The following is a 25,264-nucleotide window of genomic DNA, read 5'->3' on the forward strand; positions in this document are numbered from 1 at the left end:
GTTTACCCCCAGGCTTCTAATGTAACATTTATGTTCCTTTTTTTTTTTTTTTTTTTGCGGGTGGGGTTTGCCCTTGGTTTAAGACTGATTTCTTTTCTTTTTATTACTGCCGCTTAAGGATGATCTAAAAGTAATTACAATGATTGAGGCATAATGCAATTCAAAATAATTACAGCCCACTGCATATAAAAGTAACAAAACTTTCTCTGCTGATTTATGGCTTCTCTTGGCTGTGCATGAATCTCAAACGATGCCTTTGGGAGCAACACTCCAGATAATGTTAGGTCATTTTTAAAAAGCAGATTTGTGTAGTCTATCAGGGCTGAGTAATTTCCCCCCCTCCATAGTGAGAAATTGGTTGTTATCATAGATCACCGATACTGCTCAAAGCTCTTGTGAAAGATGAATTAATTTCACTAATGCTTTAATGCAAACCTTTCATGGAGAAGGCTGTATGGTGATAACCTTACCACAGTCTCTCCTTTCTCAATGATGATTTATGTTGTCTTTTAGTAGATGAAACTGCCTGTATTCACAATCCGTCGGCTGGCTAAAGGAATCTTATTAACAGGAAAACTAGGGAGAGACTTAATATTGTGTAAGGTGAAAGATGCCAAACTCATTTCTTGGGGTGTGGAGTTGCTATATTCTAAAATCCAGATAACACATCGCTGAAGAACACAGATAATCCTGAACAGTTTTGATATTTGGTGCTTCTCTAGACACAGGCAACCTGTTTTCTGAGACGGATCACTACATGAGTATCTCAGTGGGTTGGAATGGCAAATTTGAGCGTTGTTCCCCTGTTCGATCCCATGATCAGCTAAGCTCAAGCCCCCACCCCCAAAAGCCTTGGCTTCCAATGGTTCAATGCCAGACATACACCCCATCTCAAACTTTTGCTTGCAATATGAATCTTGGAACAAATTTAAAACTACAGATCTGCCAGGATTTCTTAAAGCAACAGATGTTTCTAAGCCTGTTTTAGAGCTTCTATCTAGTGCTGCTAGGGAGTCTAGAAATGCAAGGATAAACATCTCTGCCATTTTTAGCATTCTTTGCCACTACTGTCTTCTTCAGTCACCCCACAACTTCTGGCTTAACTCAGTTGAGGGGTGGTGGAAGGGCTGACCTCCACCCCACAACGACAAAAAGCACATAAATGATACATTAGAAGACTGGTGTGAACACACAGTGATGCGAAATTGATGCAAGTTATTAGTGGTCATCATAATTTGCAGTGTTAGGGTATTTTGAGTCTTGAAAGAAGAATGGTTTTCTAATTAGGAACTGAAATATACTTTCCATTCACCAATATGAAGCACCTTGCCTTCAGGAAAACAAGACCTTAATTTTTAACATATGGAGTTCTGCTCAACGGCGGAATTCACATGCACTAGTAGGAAAGCCTGCTTTCGTGGTGGCCTTCTTGGAGGAAGAGCGTTCTTCTTCAAGGAGGAGCAGAGGCCAGTGATCAGTCTTTGTACTGATCCACACCGTCTGTCCGTCTTCTTGGAGTTGTAGCAAGGTGACGCATAAGGAGAAATGAGGCTGCCCAGGAAGCTTTTGCTTTGCTTTTGGACTACAGTTCCCAGTGTCCCTGACAGTTGGCCATGCAGACTGGAACAGGTGGCAGCTGGAGTCTAACAATATGTAAAGAGTCGCAAGTTACCCTTTCCTGCTTTAAAGGAGTAATGCTGGGACTGAGTTGCGTCTAGCAGGGGTCGCCAACATAGTGCCTTTCAGATGTGATGACCTGCATTGTCCATGACCATTGGTCTTGCCAGCTGGGAATGATGATGGTTGTAGACCAGAACATCTAGAAGGCACTACATTTGCCGCCCATGGGCTATGGGATGGACGCACATGTGATAATGCACTGCCATGACCATGGAGGGCTTGTTAGCACTACTAAATTCATCACAGTGAATGAGCATAAATTTGCGACACTGTGAATTGTTCCCCAGTCCCACTGCTCAGAATACAGCCTTTGATGGGCCTAATCTTAAGGTGTCTACTGTTCCAATTACACTTCTTCAGAAGCAGGAATCGGATTACTGCCACTGTCACTTCAAAACATCTTTCTTTTATCTCCCCTGCTTGGTATGGTTGAGTGAACCCCTTCTGGGTCACTGCTGTAAATTGATTTGGCTCCTTTCAGTAAAATGATGGTGAAAAGATGAATTAGGACGCTGTGCTACTCATTATCTAGCATGGCTTGTGTGCATTACTTATTGGTCCTGGTGATGCTTGTCACGTTAATGTTTCCTGGACATCCCTTTTTACTTTTTAACAACTCGGGGTTATTTATGTTGCGGGCCTTTCTTTCCAGAAGGATCCATCTGATACCAACGCATGCTATTAAAGGTGTTTAATATGTAGAATTGTTAAGTACTTCTCAACTTCCATAATAGACAGGGTTGCACAGGTTTTCCCCATTCTGTATTGCAGTTCTTTCGTAGATTGGCTCTACTGCATTCTCCTCCATGTACCCCTCCCATGTTTAACCATTATGCAAGAGGGAGAGCAGGCCCTCACTCATTTGGTCCCACCACCACTGAACCCTTACAGCTCCATCACCCTGCCCCCCAGGGGGCACTTATGAGTGAAGCTTGCTCTGCATGCAAAGGTACCCTTGTGATTTAGGGCCCTGTGCAACCCAGGTTGTAAATCATTGGCGGGTGCAGGCTACACATGGAAGGTCGGTTTTGCCCTCCAGAAGTCTTTGCCCCAACATGGCTGCGCTCTCCACCTCATACCGTTCTTAATCACATCAAGGAGAATGCCCAAAATATGGTTTCCCTTTTGCTTTTTTCTGATTATTCATGAGGGATGGCTATCGCTGCACTTTCCTGCTGCTTTTATAGGCAGTCATTTTTTTTCTGTGTCAAAAAAACATGTACATAAGAGAACACACATATTAAAACACTCTGTATTTTTTAGTTCCCTCCCCGCAGACCTGCAATGGTTTATGTAATCATCTTATCATTTCTTTTATTTAATGGAAAGATGCTTCTTTCTTTCTTTCTTTCTTTCTTTCTTTCTTTCTTTCTTTGTATGTTAGCGAGTCTCCTGATGTGCACTCTTTCCTATTCATTTAGCCACAGAGACCTATGTACATCTTTCCCCTTCTAGGAGATGGCAAAGAGGTTGCTTTATGCTTCTGTGAAGCCAGACTGCCTTGGTAGTGCTAATTTCACTCTCTGTTATAAGCTTCCTTCTCCAGTGTCTTAGTGCTGATGTAATACAAAAAGCTCCTTCCTTCCTTCCTTCCTTCCTTCCTTCCAGAACATTAGGGAACTGGATAAGAAGTGTTAGAATGCACTGCCTAATGTCTTCCCACTCCTCTTGTAGACCACTAAGGCCCATCAATTAGGGTTCTTGTTCATGAATGGAACCTACATATGAAGAGCTTTCTCTCCTCTTCTGACCTCCCCCCGCCAAAGCATGGATGCTGGGAGTGAGGCCAATGGGCACAGCAGACTCTCCAGGTCTACACAGCTACACCCATGTGAAGCTAATGCCCAAATAGATCCAGTCCCGTCACAATCAGGTTTCATAAATGGTCCACAACATAAATGCTGATCTCACCAGTTATCTGTGATGCATCAAAGCAATGAAACAGTCAGCTCACCATTACATAGCCACAACAGGGCTTACAATATAAAAAATTGCTTGCCAAAAATATTACCCTTTTCCTCTGTGTATTGCTCTGAGTAGGAGCAACACTTGCTCTTTGGCTGTTTTTTTGTGCAAAGCTAGGAATAATTTTATGTGTAAAGAACCCCAAATCTCTTGAAATACCACTTCATGGCAATAGTTTACTTTTAGGGGGGTTTTAGGTCAAGGGCAATTTACTAATTGCTTCTCAGTATTTCACATTAGAAATTTATTCTGCCTTAATTTCTATCAGTCAAACATGCAGAGTTAGATTTAATATATGACCCAGATCATCATAACCAGCATTGTGTTGGTTATTTTATTGGTTATTTCGTTGTTGTTGTAGACCACTTTGGGCCCTACACACAGTAAAGTGGTTTATAAGTGCAATAGATAAAAAATAGTGTGTTCTTGATCAAAATATCACGTCCCGTTGTGGAGGAAGGCATCTGAGCCAAATCTTACGTAGACATGATTCAATCTATGAATAAAAGATGATGGAAAATAAATCATTGTGCAAACCTGTATTTGTGTGGGGTTTTTTATCTTGTTTTTCAGTTCTGTCAGCAGCTGTGTTATGAAAGCAAAATTACAAGAAGTAACAACTGTTAGTCATAGAGGTTTTGAGAAGAGTAAAGAAATCTACAGGAATAGTATGCCAAAGTGCTTTCAAAGCTCACTGGCGTTTGATGAAAAAGGAACTTGTTCAAAATACACATCACGTTTCTCTGTCTCTCTCTACTTCTCACACCCTTCAGATTGGCTGACTAAATCTGTTTAAATGCCCACTTCCTGATTGTGACTTTGCTTGGATAGCCCTTTGCTTAGGATTGCCCCTAACATCCACGGGGCAAGTGTACACTGGTCCTTTTCTCTTTCTCAGAGATATCCCAGGAAAGGATGGACACAACCTTTGTCAGAGTGAAAGGTTCTATAACCCAGTCTTGTCTTGAAGAGAATGTGCTGACAAAACATGGCCATCTCTGATACATCTACCAGTTGCAATGCATGGTTTGTATGTTGATTTGCTTATTCACAAGCAGGCTCAGCTGCAGTTTGGTATATTAACAGAATCCACTGGGGCATTTTCACTAGCCACTAAAGGAGCATTTTTATTTTTATTCTTAAAGTTGATTAGAAAGTTGACAGATTGAACCAATGGCTCTTCATCAAAAAGAAGAAGAAATCCAGAGTGATTTCTCACAATTGTTTGTCAGCTGATCTGTTTTTGTCCCACACAAGGTGACTGTAGCTAAAGATCATAAAATGGCCATGACAAATAACAGTGAGAGACTTTTCAGGCATATCCTCAACACCCATGTCACATCACGATGCAGCAGGTCTTAGATCACCACAAATGTTTGTTCAGGACAGTTTCCTGCTATTAATACTCAAGAAGAAGCCTTCCTTCTTCAACAGGCTTGTGAAGTGTGTTAACTGGGTTGTTTTGCTATATGGACAACATATTTTTACTAGGTGAGATCTAGAGAGTCCCAACCCTTAGTTTAAGGTGCTCCTGAGCACACAATGTGGGGTATTCCAATTTCCACTGATTCTCCCTTCAGTCTCACACTATCTTCTGGAGGTCTCCTGACTCTCAAGAGTAGCTTTTCAGCTACTCAGATAAGGAACCAGGAAACCCACATTGTGCAAGCAGAATTTAGCTTGCACTTCTTGGAGTCCAAACCACAGTTGTCTTCTTCTTCTCCTTCTCCTTCTCCTCCTCCTTCTATATTTCATTGCTTGGAACCCACTGTGAGCCTATAGAGCTGGGCAGGAAGCGGCTTTTCTAAACTAACTAGCTAACTAACTAACTAACTAACTAACTAACTAATTAACTAACTCTGTCTTCAGTTTGCATCCTAATTCTGTTTCTCTACCAGTGGAGTACTTTTGTGATCACCTTTCACAGACATGGAAAACAATTCTTTTTCTATGCCAACCCTACCACGGCTTGTCACAAATTGATTTGTTGGTGGAATGGAGCATAGCTTGCTTTGATGAATGGAATGTCACACCATAGATGCCTTGGGTAGTGGAGCCCTATGGAAAAAGAATGGCCTGGCGCGTTTCTATTTTCCCAGTATAGTTGCCACTTCATATTTAAGGAAAATTTACAAGGGATGACATTTCCCCATGATTGACAGCCGTTCAGGAAAGATGTGACTGTGAGTGGCAGTGTCATGATATATGCAAAGATGATTGCAGTTTCTTTTGGAAGGTTCGGTACCGTTAGAATTTCCATGTGAGTGTTAAAAAACGTGTTTTATTTCTGTTTAACAATAAGAAAAGAAATTTAGATGGCTGTTAAGAAAATAACAACTTGCTGTTAGGCCCACAGAAATATTTAGCTGCATTTTTTGTTGTTGTTGTTGTTCATACATTGAGAGCACAGTCCAAAATATGTTACTGTCCTACTAATGTGAGGAGGATAAACATATGGTCCTGCAGATATCATTAGACTACAGCGTGCATTGACTCCAGCCAACATGGCATGGCCAATGGCCAAGGGTAATGGGATTAGTAGTTTTCTTTCTGTGGTTGATATGGCCATCATGGCCAGAACAACTACAATTATATTGTAAAGCCCCCTGTGATCCTCAGATGAAGGGTGGTATAGATATTTAATATTAAAATAATAATAATCTGGTCCTGGGATCCTTCAGAAGGGCTGGTTTAAAAACTAAATAAGCAACAAAAACAATAATAGCAATAGTTGTGTGAAGGGGCAACATGACAGAAAGGGGCTGCAGCCACCTTCTGGCAACCTGTGGCTCTGTTCTCTTCCTCACCTCTGCAGTCCATGCAGCAGAGAAGAAATCTGAGGTGGGGAAGACTACACCCTAGACTTCCCCTTCTCCGCCATGTGGATGGCAGAACGGGGGGAGCTGGAAGCACTGCCCCATAACCCCTTTCTGCCCACAGTACAGCATGTGAAAAGAGCTTTAGTTTCCAAAGTAATGTTTAGATATGCCCTAAACTGTCACTGACATTGCTGTGCTGCAGCATGTGTGTTTGTTTGTTTTTAAATTATTTTCAATACTCTCAGTATAAAAAATTAATTTTTTATTTAGCCAACCAAAAGATTGACTCTGTTTTCCCCCCTTTTGTTTTCTGTATTTTAAATGTGTTTCTATTGCATTTTGTTTTGCTTTTCAGTGTAAGTGGTCCAGAAAAGGCTTCATACGAACTAGATGGTGTATTACTGACTGGTATGTAAAATGGAAGGTGTTTTTTTAAAAAAGCAATGCATTTTGTATAGTTCTCAGTAGAATCAGGAAAGTTTCATTTCCCACCAAGTGGCAGGCACATAAGTCGTTGCACATTTTTAAAACATGATTTTGTATATGGGCCATAAATGCTTTAGAGTCCAACGTATAATAAAATCAATGGATCCCACTATGTGGTGATAGATATTGGAATGAACATTTATAGGTTTACCATTTCATTTCCTGCTTTATAATTTCACATTGAACGCTAATGTTTAATCCAAATTTAGATGTAATGGCAAACTACAGTTAGCAGAACCTGACCCTCACAAACCAGGTTCAGACCACTGTTTCGGATGCTAGTTTAATACTTGGTGGTGTTTGATATTTGTGAGAATGTAATATAATGGGCAAGATCTGTCACACCAGTAGATATGACCAGATTCCCCTTTGTCCCCAACTCCAGTGGGGTGGGGGCTCCAGAAGAGGCTGGAGGAAGGTTAAGTCCCATTGCCACAATTGGAAATCAGTTGCACAAGTGAGATGCCACAATTTGATATCGCCCTAGATATTTACGAGTTTTTAATGCACATACAAATGGAAACGCTGGTGGAGTTCTGCATATAGATCAGGTATATAATAGCAGACTCATTTCAATTGATTTCATTGCTTGTGTTTCAAAATAGAGCTCGTGATCTGCAGTCACTCAAGATCGTAGTGCAGTAAAATCAAATGCTTTCCCTCTTGCCTATGTCCTTACTTTCATTCTGAGTAAGTCTTCTCCTCCTTTTGTCACAGTGCCTTTGACTTGGTAAACATCCATCTTTTCCACGATGCTTCCAATTTAGTTGCTTGGGAAACAAGCCCGTCGGTTTACTCAGGAATAAGGCATAAGGCCCTCAGTTATGTACTTGACAGGTAGGTTGTCAACACTCTTTTTTTAGCTTCTTTTATTGCCCTGCATTTTGCATTGTGTTCCAAATACGAAGTAATTATCGTTGCTGTGGCTTTGTCTTGAAATGTGGCCAACCTCCAGGGGATTAGGAAAACAAGCAATGAATAAGCACCAGAGGATTTATTTATTTTTAATTGCAAACTGTGGAAATGCCAAATATCTAGGGTTGTTACTGAGTTTTACTCAAGAGTAGACCCATTGAAAGCAGTGGACCCATGTTTATTAATTCCAGTGGGTCTACTCACTGAGTAGGTTGCCCTAAGGAGGGCAATAGTATTCCTGAGTAGGACTACCGTTGGCTAGAACCTCCAGTCTCAGGAGCAGCTCATCTGAAGGGGCGGAGCCACAGCAATAGCTTCCTGGCAGCAGCATCGCTACTGCTGGGAGGCTTTTGATGCAGCTTTGCCCTACCAGGGCAGATGTGCCGGTCCAGTCCTATGCATTAACAAACTTACCAGATACCTATTTCATTTTCTTTCCCCCCAAAAGCCAATGAACTGAGGAACATGTGAGTTACTCTGTTGCTGGAAAATTAGGTATAAAGAGAGCATTTGTACTGCTTCTGCAGCCCACTTACTGATACAGTTTCCTTGGAAATCTCATTAATTTGTAGGAAACACTCTAAAGTTGGTGGTTGTGGATTTCTGTCGGCATCCTGTAATATCTTAAATATTTTCAATATATTTTAATCTGTCTTCCAAACACCTTTCTGCTTCTTGTTGCCATGCACTACTATTCTCATTTTATAGGGGTTTAATTGTTTTATTTCCGGTGCTTTATTTGGTATGGTCAAGTGTTTGTTGCCCAGAGAACTCAAGTTGAAGCGTAGTCTGCAAATATCATTACTAATAATAGGTAAGAAACTGAGAATGGACTGCTAATTTGCTGGAGGCCACCTAGGGCATCTGTGGTTGATCTCCAGCTGCTAATTGTGTCACCTTTGCGTAACTCAACGTGCAGTGTTAGTGCATATTTGGTTACAACTCAGCTTTGCACATTGGTTCATACTATATCTGTTCATCAACCTAGGAAAATGCAATAATTTTTAGAAACCCTGATTGCTTTTCCCCTCCCAAAACTAAGAAACCTTCTATAAAGTTTAGTATTAAATGTAAACTAAATGTTTAGCACTGACCAGTTCTTCCTGCCTTTTCACATCTGCAAGGTGGAGGACATTGCTAGCTAGAACAAACGTGGATGTGTGTGTGTGTGTGAGAGAGAGAGAGAGAGAGAGAGAGAGAGAGAGAATGAGAATTTGGCATGGGGCTTGGATAGCTTACACGAGTTGTCTGGTAGAAGACTGATGTACTGCCTTGGCTGGCATGCCCCAGCCTCTGTGGTTACGGAGTCTACAAACGGTTCTTCCCCTCACTCAATCCCAGAACTAGAAATTCGACGAGTGTAGTTGTCATTTTTAATTCTAATATGGGGTGGTCTGGCTTCAATCTTTTCACCCGTGCATACTAAATTAACAAAGCAAGAATACTCGGGTTCTTGCACCAGTTCAGGCATAGCCAGATCTGTGCTAAGTGATCCTGTGAGTGCAACTCTTCCTTAAGAATTTAAGAAGTGCTTTGCGGGAGGAGATTTACATCCACCTGGTCCAGCATTCTTTGCAAAGATCCTAGCAACCAGCAAGCACTAGGTGGTCCACCGGAAATTGGCCTGTAGCCCACATCTGGACCATGATTGGCTGTCTGTCCACCCTTCCCCCCCCCTCATAATGTATGTTATATTATTAATTGCCCTGACTAGCTAGGCTTCCTTCAGGCTAATATTATTCGAGGTGAAATAATTATTCATACTTTTTTTTCCCCATCTGGTATTTATTCCTCCATCTCTTCTTGTGGTCTAAAGGACCTGACAGAGCTGTAAAGCACTTTTGCGTTGTTGTTTTTAACTTGCACTGTGTGTTTCCTTTTAGCTCTTTTGGAGACATTTAGACACCCCCCCCCCCCCCCCGCAAATGCCTCGGCAAGCAAGAGTGAGGGCTAAACAGTGTTAACCGCGGGTCAAGGGTGTCATGGTGGTAGATCATTAGAATGTGACAGTGCCAAAACCAGACCCAGCTCTCCTGCCTTTTCAGGAAAAGAAGAAGAAGAAGAAGAAAACCCTCCATTTTTTTAGGTGGCACTACCACTGTGGGGGCTTACATTCACATAGATTGCTCATTTTGAGAAAGCAGCCAGCCGCAGATCCGGACCTCCGTAGTGAAATGATGGGCTGCCCGGCACAAAAGGGGAGTTCTGTAAGAGCAGTGAATAATGGGAAACCCCTTTCATCAGCACTGCTAACCTTTTGGCAGCCACCAGCAAACTCTATTCTGATCTGCTGATTGGGGAGGACAATACACTGGAGCTCACTTTGAATGAATGCTACCACCAACAGTGCCCCCATTCAGAAGGTTTTGGGAACCATCTTGGACCATTGTCTGCCATCACTCCTTCAGACAGTAGGAAAGGGGAAAGTGAGAGTATCTATAGGAAAGAAACTACTTCTTTTCTTGGCTTTTAATCTCCCTTTAAAGCTTCATAGATCTACATTTCCAGCTGAGCTACAGGAGCAATGGCAGTGCCAGATAAACACAGAAGAGAGAAGGTTTCAAGGCAGGCCTTTAAATCCCCTTATCTGCATGCCCTAATAATGCAGATTTAGTGCTGTTAAAACCAGAGGCTGATAAGTCTTTTCCTCTAAAGCCTTTAAACTGCTAAAGAGCATTTAACAGCCACTGCAGTTCAAGCTTTCGGGAACAATGCTGAGAAGGAAAAGAGTTTAATGAGCTAAACCCCTCACTGAATGAAACTGAAACATCTTTTCACAGTTGATTTAAGTCGCTGTGGGAGTAAGTGAAGCAGTCCTGTCTGCTGGGCGCATCTTGGCCAGTGTGAACAGCCAGTTAAATAGCCGCAATTTATGCAAGACTGAAGTGACCATCATAGGCTGCATTCCTGTCTTAATTATTTGCAAAAAGGAAACAAATGCAAATGAACTTTTGGGGGAGGGGAATAGGGTGGATAAAAAGAGTTGAACCTACCAAAAAGAAGAAGAAAAAGGCACATGTTGTATAGAGTAGTTATAATGTAGTTTAACATTTGGGGGTTTAAAACTGCTGAAAATCATGACCACAGAGAAAAAGCTGGTACATTGATAAAGAGAATCAAATTTTCCAAAAGGAAACAGAGCAGGTGTATAGTGCACTTTTAATTATTTTTTAAAGCTACTGTAGAATGGTTTTGTTAGCTGTTCAGTGCTAAATGTGGACACATAGCATTTTTTAATATAAATATATATATATATTTAGCTTTACCAGTTGGAAAGCAATTTCAAAGCTTTATGGTAAGAACGGCACCAAACCTCAGAAACTTCTCATGGAAACGCTTTCCATCACACTCTGTTCTTACGTTTTTCTGACCTAACAAAAAAACAATTACTCGTTAAATTTTTGAAAGATGCTTTGGAAACAGAATTTGCTCTTCGCTAAGTTGCATAGCTACTATTTACGATTCTTAGCATTTCCCCCTGAATCGTAGAGAGCTTTTGCTATTTTGAATCAGATCTGTATTCTAGCGGAGAGAGAAGGAACTCAACCAAGACACTTTTCACCCAAGCAAGAACTGAAGGATTTGGGTACATTCAGCAAAAAATATAGTTGCAACCAGGATGCTGAGACACCAGCCAGAGACTGTTCGTGTTGTTCCAATCTCTGAAACATCCTGAAGTTACTTAGAGTGGGGGGGGGGGGGTGTCTTCCCCCACCCCCACCCCCTCTTTCGAACATGACAGTGCCCTTCTGTTTTAAAGAAAAAAACGTAGCTTGGTCTAGTTGAACAGAAACATTTTTTTTATTTTTTTATTTTACATTACAACTGTGAAATCTTGGCATAAAGCCCCGCTTTGTGACCTTCATTATTTTCTCACAAATATAGTCCATTGTAACATTGCTGAAGTTAATTTGATCAACATTGGGACATTTAACTTTTATGTCCAGTCAAAGGAGCTGTTTCATGCTCATTTTGAGTATTCAAAAGAAATGATTGCCAGAAAAATAATGTTACTATTAACAATTCAAAGCAATTAGTTTCCCAGGGTGAGGAGATGTGAGGCATAGGCTCCACACAGCAATTCTTTGTCATTTTATGGATGCTCATCAGTCAACTGTCACATCTTCTCAAAGGCCCCTCCGATCTAAATGTTTCTCTTTGGGCTTTTCCCAGAACTTGCAGCTGAATGAGAGGAAGAAAAGCCACTTCGTTTCTAGGCAGAGGCAAACCTTGTTTTAAAGATCTGGGTCATTTGAGCAATTGGAGGGCCTGGAGTGTTTGTAAATACTCCTTTATTCTTGTTATTTATATTGCTGTTGTTGTTGTTGTTATTTAACGCAGGGAAACTGTAATGTGAGCAGTCTCTCTTGGCAGAGATTTAAATAAGTAGCCAGATATATTTTAGCTAATAGCCAAAGACACCAACAGTGCATGTTTACTCAGGTGCAAGTCCCACAGTGTTCAGTGTTACTTGCTACTTAGCAAATGTGGTTGCATGCTGGATCTGCAGATATCACTACAATTTTAAAGGGTTTTCCCCCCAGCACATCAAATAGGATGACAACTTTTAATCCAACTCATTGGGCCATCTCAACTTTTATCTCCTTTTTTCTTTCCTCTTGCTCCTTTATTTTTATAAGAGTCTAAAATAGGTATATTTGTACCTTATCCCTCAAATAAGGGATTCCTGCCTAGGTATCTTCTGACATTCTATTTTGTCATCAATGCCTGATGATGTTTGTCTTCTCTCTCTCTCTCTTTTCTGTCTTTTACTAGTTCATCTGTATAGCTGCCTGACACCACTGGGCAGACAGTCATGAATGTTTGTTATTCAGATAGCACAGACAAACAGAACACAAACCACACACTGGTTTTGTACACTCTGCAAATAGTGCAGTGCATAGAGAAATGCAATCCTAAGCCACGGTTTGAAGAATCATGTGGTTAGCTCCCTGTACCCAGCATAGCTAGTTTGTAATGTTGCGGGGGGGGGCAGAGAGAGAGAAATAGCACTGGCCATTAGTAGCTGCAACTAATTCGTTGCTGGCCATTCGTTCTTCTTGTATTTAGGTTAGAAACAGGGGTGGAGGAAGGGGGTGCGGTGGGTGTGGGTTGCCCTGGGTGTTACGACTGAGGGGGTGACAAAATGCTGGGCAGCACTCACTGCGGGGCTTGCAGCACACCCGAGCCACACCTCTCTCCTGGGAGAGACGCAGTGTCTTGGGCAAGCGCAGGCTCCACACTGCCCAAACCGTCCGCCCACTGCCTCCCACCCAACCCCAGTTGTAAGGTGGCTGAGTGGGAGGAGGCAGGCAGACTCCAGAGGCCCCCACTGGTTAGAAAGCAAGGATAGTTGTTGTATATTACAATCTCCGTGTAAGAAAGTGTGAAGCACCAGGCAGATAATGGAGGGTGTGATCCTATTGCTGAACTTCTTTGGTTTCTTCTTCTTGAACTTGGCATGAGATAAATACACTACGGTTATGCTTCATGGTGTTTTGAATAGTAACTAACTGGCCAAAAAAACCCCACCACATAGTGTTACCCAGCTTATCTAGTTACTCCCACCAGAGTTGTTAGTTTGGTTCCACAGGACAGTCTAGCACAAAGATTTAGACTTATGAGTCATAGGATCATTCTTATGAATGAACCGCTTCCCTACAAATCTGTGAACTGCACTATGTTGGATCCATGCTAATATGTGGATCGGGGCATAATTATCTTCAGATTCCACATGAGTACAATACCAAAATATGTGTTTTAGGATAGGTTTAGAAGTACAAACATTTATTTAAAATTTGTATTGAATTACAAATCTTTGTACGGTTTCTTTAAATAAAAAAAATCACAGATGGATGCAAAAGTGGGACAGAGTGGACATATTATCTGTCCTAACTAAAAGCATTCTTTCTCCAAGGAAAACAGTTCTCACTTACAGCAGTCTTGCCCATTTCAGTAGGAGTAGAGTTGTGTTTTATTGTAGCAGAATTGACAAGTGCTTATATCATTATACATATCTAACATTGCATTAGGTGAATGTCAGTGTCAGATAAGATCATGGTTTTGTCAATAGAAGGGAAATATCGTTCCAACTAAAGTGAGCCAGTTTTCGAGCTCTAAAAATTGATTTTTATAGCTCTTCTTGTAATCCTTTCCCTGAATTACATATATATTATTGATGTGGTCTTTCTTGCCATCTTAATATCTGCTGACATGGTAATTAATTAAAAATATATAGCTTTTTTTGTTGTTGTTCCTGTGGCACTATATTGAAATTAAAAGTGAACTCGCATATTAGTTAAACGGTGCTGGCAAATGCCCTGAGTATTAAGATGATTACCTAAGCCTCTTGACAACACCTTTCATCTTGTTGTTTGCTATTTGACCTTTGAAATGTTTTTTTGTATTATTAATAGGTTTTGGTTATTATATTTTTTTCTAAAAAAGAAAGAGGTTCAAGAATATGATAAAGTTGAGCTTTTTAATGTCAGTGTTACTACATTTCAGGCATGTCAGTGAAAGCACTTACATTAGGCCTTTTTCATTTGCTCTTAGATTGTCATCAATTATGTTTCCCCTTTAAGGAAGGATTGTTGCTAGACAGTCCTTTCTAGATGTGTTCTGCACGCCATAGTTGCAAGTAGGATTGTTCAGAAGTACAGGGCAAGGTTCTTCTAAGAAATTCCAAGAACTATAGAATATGAGAAGAGCCCTGGTAGGACAGTCCACAAACTTACCTAATCCAGAGCCCTGTTCTTTCTCACAGTGACAAACCAGATTTTTACTGCTGTTACCAACAAGTGGTCTTCCAGGGTTAGGCATGCCATGATGACTAGTAACCAATGAAAGCGTTACCCTCCATGAACTTGTCTAATACCCTTTTAAAGCCATGCCTGCTGTGCAAAGAAGTACCATATTTTTTGCTCTATAAGACGCACCTAGTTTTGGGGAGAGGAAAACAAGAAAAAAAAATATTCTGAATCCCAGAAGCCAGAACAGCAAGAGGGATCTGGCTTCTGGGATAGCCTCTTGCTGTTCTGGCTTCTGGGATAGCCACTGAAGCCTCTCCAGGGATGAAGACTCCCCCTGCCCAGAAGAGGCTGCATGCAGGTAAGCTGCCCTCTGTCCCTTCCCCCCGCCTCCCGCAAAAGCCTTCATCCCCATGCCCTGCGGAGGCTTCGCGGGGCTATCCAAAAGCCAGAGCACTGAGCAGCGCTCCCTCTCCCCGTTCTGGCTTCTGGCTTAGCCATGCAGCCTGCATTTACTCCATAAGACGCACACACATTTTCCCTTACTTTTTAAGGCCATTGGTCCTTGTAGCTCAGTAATGTCTACTCTGTTCCGCAGAAGCTCTTCGGGGTTTCAAACACACACTCTTAGCACTGAACTAGGGCCGGTACCTGTGGCCCTTATTTATTGCTACTCATCTGCCTTTCTCTCTAGAGTAGTGCTATGCCGAAATCTGTCCTCCAACCTTTGGGAGGTTTTCTGTCACTGTGAAAAAGGCACCCATCTTTCTGCCGAGAGGGATGACTTTTGATGGGTGAGAGTTGGGTTTACATTGTCATTGCAAGGTGGCTGAGGTGAATGTGGCCCATGTGTGGTTTTGTTTATTCCATTAAATGTTTCTCGTGCTCTGCAGCCTCTTCAGCTGCCTGCTTTCCTGATCCAAACTTACCTCATGATGTCTTCTCCAGAATCTTCAACAGGAGGCCATGGAGACTAGATACTGAGCTCCTGAGATTGGAGCCCTCAGCCATTTTGGGTGGTAGGCTAGTTACATGTCCCATTAGCATAAGGAGTCTGCTTGTCGAACAGACATTTCCACCCTCTTTTCACACTGTGCACCCTCCTCAAATCTGCTCCAGGGGGTTGGGGAAACCCCTAGAATGAAATTTAAGGGGGTGCACGGGCAGAGGAGAGAGGGATAACATTGCTTTGCACAAACAGAAATATTTGTGCTGGTGGAATGTTCGTGTAGAACTGCCCAGGATACAATGATTTGTAGCTGAGGGAAGTCCTTTTTTTACCTTAAAAATATGCACAGTGATTTCTTTTAAAGTAAAAAAATAAAAAAGACAGTTGTCTGGCATATGGTAGGCACCCTCCCCATTTCCCGATGCTTACAGGAAAGCCCAGCAGAGGATTTCATTGGGTTTTTCAGGAAATACAAGCACCCAGGAAGGCTGCAGAATAACTGGATGGATGGTTTGTAGACTGAAAGACAGAACACTCACAAGCATTCATTTGATTACCATGAAAGTAAGGCAGTCCTGCATCCCACCCATGAGAATTTCACTTAAATGTTACCTCATTATTTTTTGATAATATTTCTTTTCTCATAAACCTATGGAGAACAGGTACTTTAGACCAGGCACATTACAGATCTATCAGTAAAACCATCAGTATGGAGCACTGTTTTGAAACATTTGCCATTCCACATGCCTTCACTGTGTCTTGGCAAAGGGGCCTAGGACTGAGCCAAACACTCCCCCTGGGAGAAGAGAGCTCCACAGCTGTCCCATCACAACAGAGGAAGCTCGGCCCTTGTGGTGGGCACTTAGAAGAGGGTTTCTCAAGAGTGTGTGTTCATGCGTGGTGATAAATTCCTGTAAGCATTTAATCATCTTATTTGTCCCTATATTCAGCAATATAAGTCTAGTGCCTCTTAATCCAAACATTCTCTTTCCTTTGGAGCTGAAAAACGCTTCCTAACTATACTTTCTATAAAGAGCAAATAAAAAATCCAACATCCTCTATCCGATAACCTTTCTGTGACCTTCATTCTGGAACCACATTCAGATCCCTTTCTTGTCATTTCGAAAAGGGGGGGGGGGATTTGGCATCCTTCATGTATGCAAACACTCCTATTGTCTCTACTTATCTCAACTGCTTTCTAAACCTTTCAGGGAGGATACATAATGTGAAAAGAATTGTTTAGCCTTGCATGTTGAGACCTACTGCAGCTTTATTCTTTTACTAGATTCAAATTGAAATAGACTCTGGCTTCAAAGTTTAGATTAACTTGAAAGTAGGACAAGTCGTTTAAGCAACAACAAGAATACCACCAAACACTAACACCAAAGTGATAGAATTAGTTGGTCGCGTTGTTTGGCCTCTTGTCAAAGCTACAGTATTTCTTGTCTTAAAAGCATTTATTTCATTATTATTTTTAAAATGTTAAATAATTGCCATGCTCTTCTATAAAGGCAACTTTATAGATGTCATGATATGTTTTTGTGTCAGCTGCCTTAGTAGATTTAATATGCAGTATGGGACTTTCAGAACATTACAAAGCTCCCTTTAAATATGTTTTGAAAAGAGCTTAAACTCTTCTCTGCGTCGCTGCTGAGTTCGCAATGGCTTTGCTTGTGTGCTTGAATTTCGTACTAAATATTTGCTCATTATTATTATTTCCCTGTGTGTGTGTGTGTCCTTTCAGTGTGTGTGTGTGTGTGTGTGTGTGTGTGTGTTTATTCCTCTTTCACTGTTAACATCAAATTGCCCTGCAACAGTGTTTATTGTCACTGCCTTCATTGGTACACAAAGCACACCCATGGTGGGAATTGCCGGCTCTCGGAAAAGTAGACATATAAACATGAGAGTAGATAAAATATTAATCTTTAGCCTCCCAAGTTTTCCATACAATTTCCATGTCTGTGCGAATTAAATAAATGTTGACCTCCAAATTGTTTCTTCCCTAGATATGTGACAATGCTGCTTCTTTCTTTTTTTTCTCCTTCCATTCATCCTGTTTGGCCTGAGGTTGGGATTTTTGTTTTGTTTTGTTTTGTTATTCATTAAAAAAAAAAGAGTGAGAGAAGAACCCCCTTTTCATTGGTGTCAAGCTAGGATGAATCGGCCAGGGGAAGCATGTTTATAGACTGTGTGAAGAACTTTGTCTTTGTGTGGGAATGTTGGTGACACTGTTACTGCTTGCCTGAATGAACTGCGATGACGTGGGTAATAAGGTATCCTGCTGAGAGCCACAGCAGGCCCTTCTCAGACCTCCCACTTAATGCCATTCAGCTCCAGCCCAGTGTAGCTAATTTTTCCCATTCCCTCAATTCTTTTGGCCCCCTTACAAACAGAAAAGTCAACTTTTCACACCGAAGGCGAGATAAGTGCTTTAGGAAATAATCTTGTAAACAGAATGTTACCTTCTGACCTGCAGCTGATACCTTGACTCGGGACAAAACCCACTAGCCTATTGCATTAGACATGGCTATTAAAGGAATAATGCAGCTGATCCTCCTTACAAAGTGCGCTGAGAAATGGTTTAGCCAGATCACTGTGCCTCTTGTCACACTGAATCATGTTCAGCGGCTCTCCAACACACACACAGAGCTGATACGCAACTGCTTCCTTCTTCCATCACCCCTCCCCAAAATCCTGTCCATCTCGGTTGCAGTATCTGAGGGAATAAGTGGCGAAAGCCAGCTGCATCTCTCCTTGTCTTATTATTCCCTTCGAACACTGAAATGAACTTGAGGGCATAAAATACATATTACAGAAGCCAGAAAAAATCCTAAGGACCTTAAACTACCTTGCTGCAAATTTTGAGTGGCATTTATGGAATAAAGTTTAATTACTTTAAAAATTACATTTCACTTTTTTTGCATATGAAGAAATAGGTAGGCATGCCTTTAATGTACTGAAAATTAGTCAGAAAAGTTGTACTAAATAAATACTATAAGTCAGGCCTCAGTCCTAAATGTATTCATTAGGGAGTAATGCACTGAGATTTACTTCTATGTAAACATGCATTGGATTGAGGTATAAGGAGGGGCGAATCTGTAAATTTAGTTTTCTATCAGTTTTCCAGTGTTAATTTCAGTTCACCACATTTTCTGCACTGGCTTGCGATTTATGTTTTCAAAAGTCCTCCTGAAAAATCATTAGCATTTTAGCACACATTTCTCCTAATAGACACTTTTTTGCATGCCGTTTTGCCCGATACACAGATTTTTGAAATCATTTCTCTCCCCCCCATATAATACTTTTTTATGTTAGATGCATACTTCCCATATATATATATGCATTTTTGTACCCATATCTGATACTAAACTTTCATAAAAATCAAAGAAATGCAAATTTTGAAGGATAGATGTGCTTTAATTCATGTATTGCTTCTGGAAGTGTGAATAAGAAGGCTTGCATTTTTATGAATTCAAATGTTTTCCCATCCCCCAGCTTGTCAGTACTGAAGGCAAAATAGTAAAATACTGGCTGTCTAAAGTTGCTGCATAATAATTGCTTAGAAAGGTTGTGCTTGTTGTTGTTAAGGAAAGCCCTAAAATATCAATTATTAATGTAAAACGTTAATCACTTAAAACACCAGGAAAAATATTGGCCACCTTTGGAGCAATAGTAGCCATCTCTCCCCCCTCCCCCCCGAAAAAAAACTCTACCCCACCTTCTTTCCATCCATCCATCCATTCATTGTTGTTCTGCAGAATGTATTCAGACATGTACCAGCTCTAAACAGACAGAAACATACACAAATCCTGATATGATTCTGTTTTGCCTTTCTTCTATAGCCTTGGTGAATTGTTTCCATGTAACTTGACAAACCTTAAGGCGTATCAGACTTGAGTGAATGTGCGACTGCGATAGTGAGTCTTAATAATGATTTTTTTAAAAGATAAGACTTTGAAAAGTAAGATTATGAATGCACTGTGTATTTTCTTCCCACTTGAACAAAGCAGTTCATCGTATGGGCTGCAAGTAAGTCTTGAAAACTGGAATTCCATTGGAAACCAGACTCTGCTTTCATTAAGCGCCACAATGAGAGTGCTAAAATGTGGGCCACAGAGGTATGGTTTCAGTAGCCCACTCTGGTATGAAGCTTCCGGATGGCCACTGTCTCCTTACCACAAGGTGTAGTGATGGCTACCAACTTAGACAGCTTTCAGTGAGGATTAGATCCATTCATGGATGATATGGCTGCCAATGGCTGGTGTCCATATCAAAGGACATACACTTCTGAATGCCAGATGTTGGAGAACATAAGTGGGAAGACTGTCCTTGCAGTTACGTCTTGCTTGCAGGCATCTAGTTGGCCACTGCGATTACAGGATGGTGGCCTAAATGATCCTTTGGTGTGGTCGCTCTTTGCATGTTCTTACGTTCCCCCTAATCCTCCTCAACAGGATGCTGCGATTAATTTAAGATAACGCCGACCTAATCACCTTGGAGGAAGCATGGGATTCCAGTCTAATGAATGTTGTGTTCAGTTTTAAGTAGAAATTATGCATATCTGTGTTTAAAGGGCTTATTGATTTGTTCCATTTAGAGTAATGATTTAGAAATTCTTCCATTTCTTTACTGGCAACATCAGCATAATCTCCTTTTCAAGCACGCTTTATGATGTCTCATCCGTTGAGATAAATTTGAAAGGTTCCCTTCCCCCTCTTCCCTGTGCCTTGAAAGTGCTGTATTCACTATTATCCTTTTTCAGCGCTTACTTTCAAGCGGGAAAGCGAGTATCAAGGGATTGCAGGACTGCACTTTTCCCCTTGCCCCCTATTGTTGCAGTGCTTGCATTTTCACTTCTTCAGCGGGGAGACTGCTGTATTCATGGAGTTCCCTGAGTGATTTAGAACCTGGGAAGATCAGCATTCTACCTCACACAAGAAGACTCCATGAGCAAATGAAACTCCCCGTTGCAAAAGCAACCACGTGTTAGTTGCCTACACAAGCTTTTAGTGATACTGAAAGCACAGCCCCTTGCTACTCATTTCCCCTCTTTACAGGTAATATCTGAGGAGGCCCTTGTCATGAAATGAACTCCATCAGTGCATCTGAAACTCCATTTATGTCCATGTTAGTATAAATAATGGAATAAACTGGTCATCTGCCTGCAACCTCTTAACATTTGCGTGCCCTCCACTTCAGCTTTCATTCAAATTTTTCTTTTTTAGAAAGAGAGCAAGTCTTGGAGTTGTGGAGGGGAATTTGTGGATGGGGCATGGTATGGGAGACTGTCTCTCAGTTATGCTGAGCTCAGGCAGTACTTGTAATTTACTGAGGGTCAAAGTCAGGAATTCATATTGCAGTTTTATGGTTCATAAGTTAGTCAGTTTTCAGTATGGATTTTTATATTTGCTACAGCCGTTGCTGCAAATATTGAACTGAGTAAGAGTACTTAATGTGGCATGTGAATCATTGTTGAACAAGAAGGGAAGGCACCATCACAGATCTAACAACAGCAAGCAAGTAGATCATAATTGTGATAGATGGTTGCTTTCTGTCCTGCCCCCGCCCCCGCCGGAATATTCACCTATGGAAACACTTCACAAAGCATATGTTGGATGTGACAGATACATTTAAAAACATGGAATGTCGAGACTAAACTGCAGAATTACACTTTTTCTGGCCGTGGGCTGATTCAGACATAATTCCAAACCCTTGAGTTGGTTCTACATCAACAAGGCCAGAAGTACCCTCAGGCTCAACCACTTCTCCATTCCCCTCATGATCCACTGTTTCTGGCTTCCCTTCCTGCTTTAAAGCAAACCACTGTTTCACATTTCACTCAAACAAGCAAGCTGTGGTTTGCATGTCACCTAATCAGCCAGGTTTATAAGCAACATAGTTTTTCCTCAATTCAAGAACAAAGGGAGAACAATATGGAGAGAAGGAGGGGACGGAAGCATAGCAAGGTACTATGGACATGGAGGTCTTCAAGCTTGTTCACAAACCATGGTTTGGTGTGTTGCAGCTGAAACAGCCCAATGACATTTCCTAATAGTGATTTTTGACTATTCTTCCTGCATGTTCAGTTAAAATGTTAATAGTCATTGTTCCCTGGAGGGCAATAGGTCAATCGGTCTGATTGCTGATGTCACAAGTAACTCAAATATAGTAGCATTACATATAAAGGATGTGTACACTTGTGAAGAAATCCATGACCTGGAGCATGCACGAAAAGCAGATGGAGAGTATATGGGTAAAAATTGTAGGAGAAGGGAACAACAGTGACCTTACTATGGGTGTCTGCTATAGACCGCCAAGCCAGACAGGAGACTTGGGTGATGCCTTACTAGAGCAGATTACCAAACATTCAAAAAGGAGATCCTGGGGGACTTCAACTTCCCTGGTATCTGTTGGGACTCAATCTCTGCCAAGAGTGTAAGGTCTGACAAATTCCTCCATTGCCTCGCTGACAATTTCATTTCCCAGAAGATGGAAGAACCAATAAGGGGATCATCTATCTTGGACCTGATCCACACCAATAGGGAGGAACTGATTGATGAAGTGGAAGTGCTTGGAAACTTGGGAGGAAGTGATCATGTTCTCCTGGGTTTCAGGATACAGAGGCAAAGGAAGCTGCCTTATATTCAGCATGGGTTCAACAGCATTATCTATTCTGCCTAGCAGTCATACCAGCCCAAAGAGATGGAGCAGCAAATGGTGGCCTAGTGGTGGGCTCCTTTAACTTGATCGGTTGTGGTAGCGTCATCGGATTGGGTTGTAAGTCTTGCAGATAAATTACAGTATATTTGGTAATGCAATGCGGACATCAGATAAGAACTATGTGAAATAGAATCAGATCCTCCCACTGTGAAACATTAAATTAATGCTGGTGACATGACTTGGCTGCTTCCTTTTTTACACCATTGAAATTTATCACTCCATTGGGTGATTAATTGCAACCTTTTATAGGAAATTTTGATTCATGGCATGTTCAAAAGGAAATTGTAATGTAGGATTACAATGAAGCAACTTCTAAAGCTCTCCTGGTCAGTTGGGGAGGGGAACACCCTCCTGAATATATTTGATATTTGATGAGCTGTTGAGATTTATAGTTGTTAACTGCTAAAACCTAAAGGAGTACATGCTTTTCATATGCTGCTTCTTCAAACACATTCATCTCTCTGAGATCATTCGAAGCAAGGCTGCAGATCGAGTTAATCTGGCAGCATATTCTGATGCCCACCTCCCTAGAAAATTGCTTAACACAAATTATTTTACTAAGCAGTAGGCCAGTTTGATGTATTTATTTCATGCCTTCAGGATTTCCTGTTTTTTGCAACAGGTAGTTTTCCCGGGAGCAAAACTATTCCTATAGTCCTTGTTTAACTTAGTCTTAAAGTATCAAAACTGTCATAGAAACCATATTCCCCATCACTCCAAAGCTATAGCATCATAATATTTTTCACCTCAAAAAATCACATAAATCTCTTCAAATTTGCCTGCTTCAATTTGAGGTTCATTCCTAAGGAATATACTCGGGGGGGGGGGGGGTAATACTAGTTATACTAGTAGTAATATTGCTACTACTACTAATAGTAGTAGCAGTAGTATAGCATGGATGGAACTCTGAACAGGAGCACTCGATACTGCAACATTTTGTGACAGCCTACACTGCCAAATTTCTTCACAATAATGAACTTCAATCAGCACCTGCAAGAAGCTGGTTTATTTATGTTCAGCTGTTTGCCTTGCCTGCTACAGTCGGTGCTTCTACAGTGGTACCTCTGGTTACAAACACTTCTGGTTACGAACGCTTCAGGTTACAAGCTCCGCTAACCCAGAAGTAGCTGCTCCTGGTTGCGAACTTTGCCCCAGGATGCGAACAGAAATTGCGCGCCAGAGGTCCCAATAGCTCAAGCGCACCTCAGGATAAGAATGGTTTCAGCTTAAGAACAGACCTCCGGAACAAATTAAGTTCGTAACCAGAGGTACCACTGTATATATGGGAGGGTTGAGGCTAAGTGACGAGAGACACTGTCCAAAGGCTAGCCTTTACACTTTTTGTTGCCTAATCTAGCAACGAAAAAGGTAAACCCATCTGGTCGCATGCAGACACATCCAAACATGAGCACCTGCTCATCAATGTTTTCTTTAAGTGGCAGAGAAGCTCCTCCAGGTTGGCTCCAGGCATCCTAGATCAAGGGTGTGCAGAAGCTAGATCTGGCTGTATTGGTAGATCACTGGCTGAATTTCAGTAGATCAACAAGGATTTCTGATTCTGGATTCTTTTAACAATATCAACAATAGAATGACATGCACCCCACCACCACCCTAAATTCAATAATGCTGAAATGAAGACAGTTCGGTGTGGCCAGGAGTGGGTTTTTGGTTGGATCCCACTGAGTGGATCCCACAATCCTCAAGTCTTCCTCTCCCTGTCAGTCTACCTTAGTTCTTCTAAGGAACTTTTGCGCTTGCCCAGCACCACCTTGCAGACCCTCTTCCCACCAGGACCTTGGCAGGATTTCAGTGACAGAGCCATGAGCATGCATGTGTAATCTCTTTGCAATTACAATTCTGGGTATTGTTTTTAAAGTGAAGGTACCTACTTTACAGATTCCTTTCTTTCACATACAGCTGAGCGTACTGCATTTAATTCTTTTCCCCCTCTGTTGTGCCTTTTCAGAATTATAGATCAGCGGTTTGAGAGAGTTTCATATTTTGTCTTTGGAGATTTCAACTTTCGACTGGATGCAAAGTCAGTGGTAGAGGTAGGACCTCCTTTTCTTCTTTACATCTTAACCCCATTGAAAATTCTTCAGTTTTTTAAAAAAAAATGCTTAAGAAAGTTAACTGGCTTTTAGGCTTGCAGAAAAATGCTCAATAGACCAAGCTGGTCACAGCCATCAAAAATATTCCATCTGGGTTTCCTTAATTGCTGTTGCAATGTTACCAGTCCATCCATGAAGTCCAGCATAGATGTTCTGGGTAGTGAATTTGCTGCCACTCAGCCAGGGCTTCAAAGACCACATCATTCTGGCACAGCTCTGGAGATTGGAGATAACTATAATTGGGTCAGAACTGAACTGTGTGTAGTTTGATATCAATACATTAGTCAGCTAGTGAATTTGTGGCTGAGGTGGGATTTGAACTATAGACCGTTCAGGTTCACAGTTCACATTTTCCTTAGTATTGACATTCCTGAATTTGCTGTTTCCCCCAAATTTCATTCCACAGAAATTTTAGCTCAGATTTTTGGTTTCAAATGGGTGTATTTGTTTTAAAAAGAACAAACCTCTCATCCCTTCCTTTTCCCCCTCCCTGCGATAAATCATAGGCAGCTTGAGAATCGCACAACAAATTTCCTATAATGGGAAATCCTCCTAATAACCTTCTCTAATCCTGGTGTGGCTATTTTCATTTCCAGAGTGCTTTATGAACATTAATGAATGTTATGCTGCGACCATACATCTAAGGTTAGAGACAAAGAGTGCAACTTGTGCATGAATCAAACTTTTACACGTGTCAACAGTACCAAGCTATAGAAGAATAATTGCACGCCCTTTGCAGTGTCTTAATAAGAGAACCTGCATTGTCATCATGTAACTTAACTCTGCGAGCAGCGTTACTCTGTTTATAGAGAGGCTCCAGAAGGAAGGGTCCTTAAAGTTTCCTGGGAATCCAAATGGGGAGGATTCAAT

General features: G+C 41.3%; 1 protein-coding gene across 8 annotated transcripts in view; it reads left to right on the plus strand.

Annotated features, from left to right (window-relative positions):
• Positions 1-25,264, plus strand: part of INPP5A (inositol polyphosphate-5-phosphatase A) — a 237,897-nt gene that overhangs the window by 129,752 nt on the left and 82,881 nt on the right. For all 8 annotated transcript variants that reach the window (XR_014512061.1, XR_014512062.1, XM_083443546.1 and 5 more), the window contains exons 7-9: positions 6,820-6,872; positions 7,668-7,787; positions 24,250-24,334. Coding sequence is in view for 6 of the 8 variants with exons in the window: in XM_083443546.1 (XP_083299672.1) it covers positions 6,820-6,872; positions 7,668-7,787; positions 24,250-24,334 (258 nt within the window). In the remaining 2 variants the exon portion in view is untranslated. The remainder of the gene's footprint in view (positions 1-6,819; positions 6,873-7,667; positions 7,788-24,249; positions 24,335-25,264) is intronic.

Source organism: Podarcis tiliguerta, assembly GCF_965153285.1.
Source record: "Podarcis tiliguerta genome assembly, chromosome: 5".
Taxonomy (NCBI): Eukaryota; Metazoa; Chordata; class Lepidosauria; order Squamata; family Lacertidae; genus Podarcis; species Podarcis tiliguerta.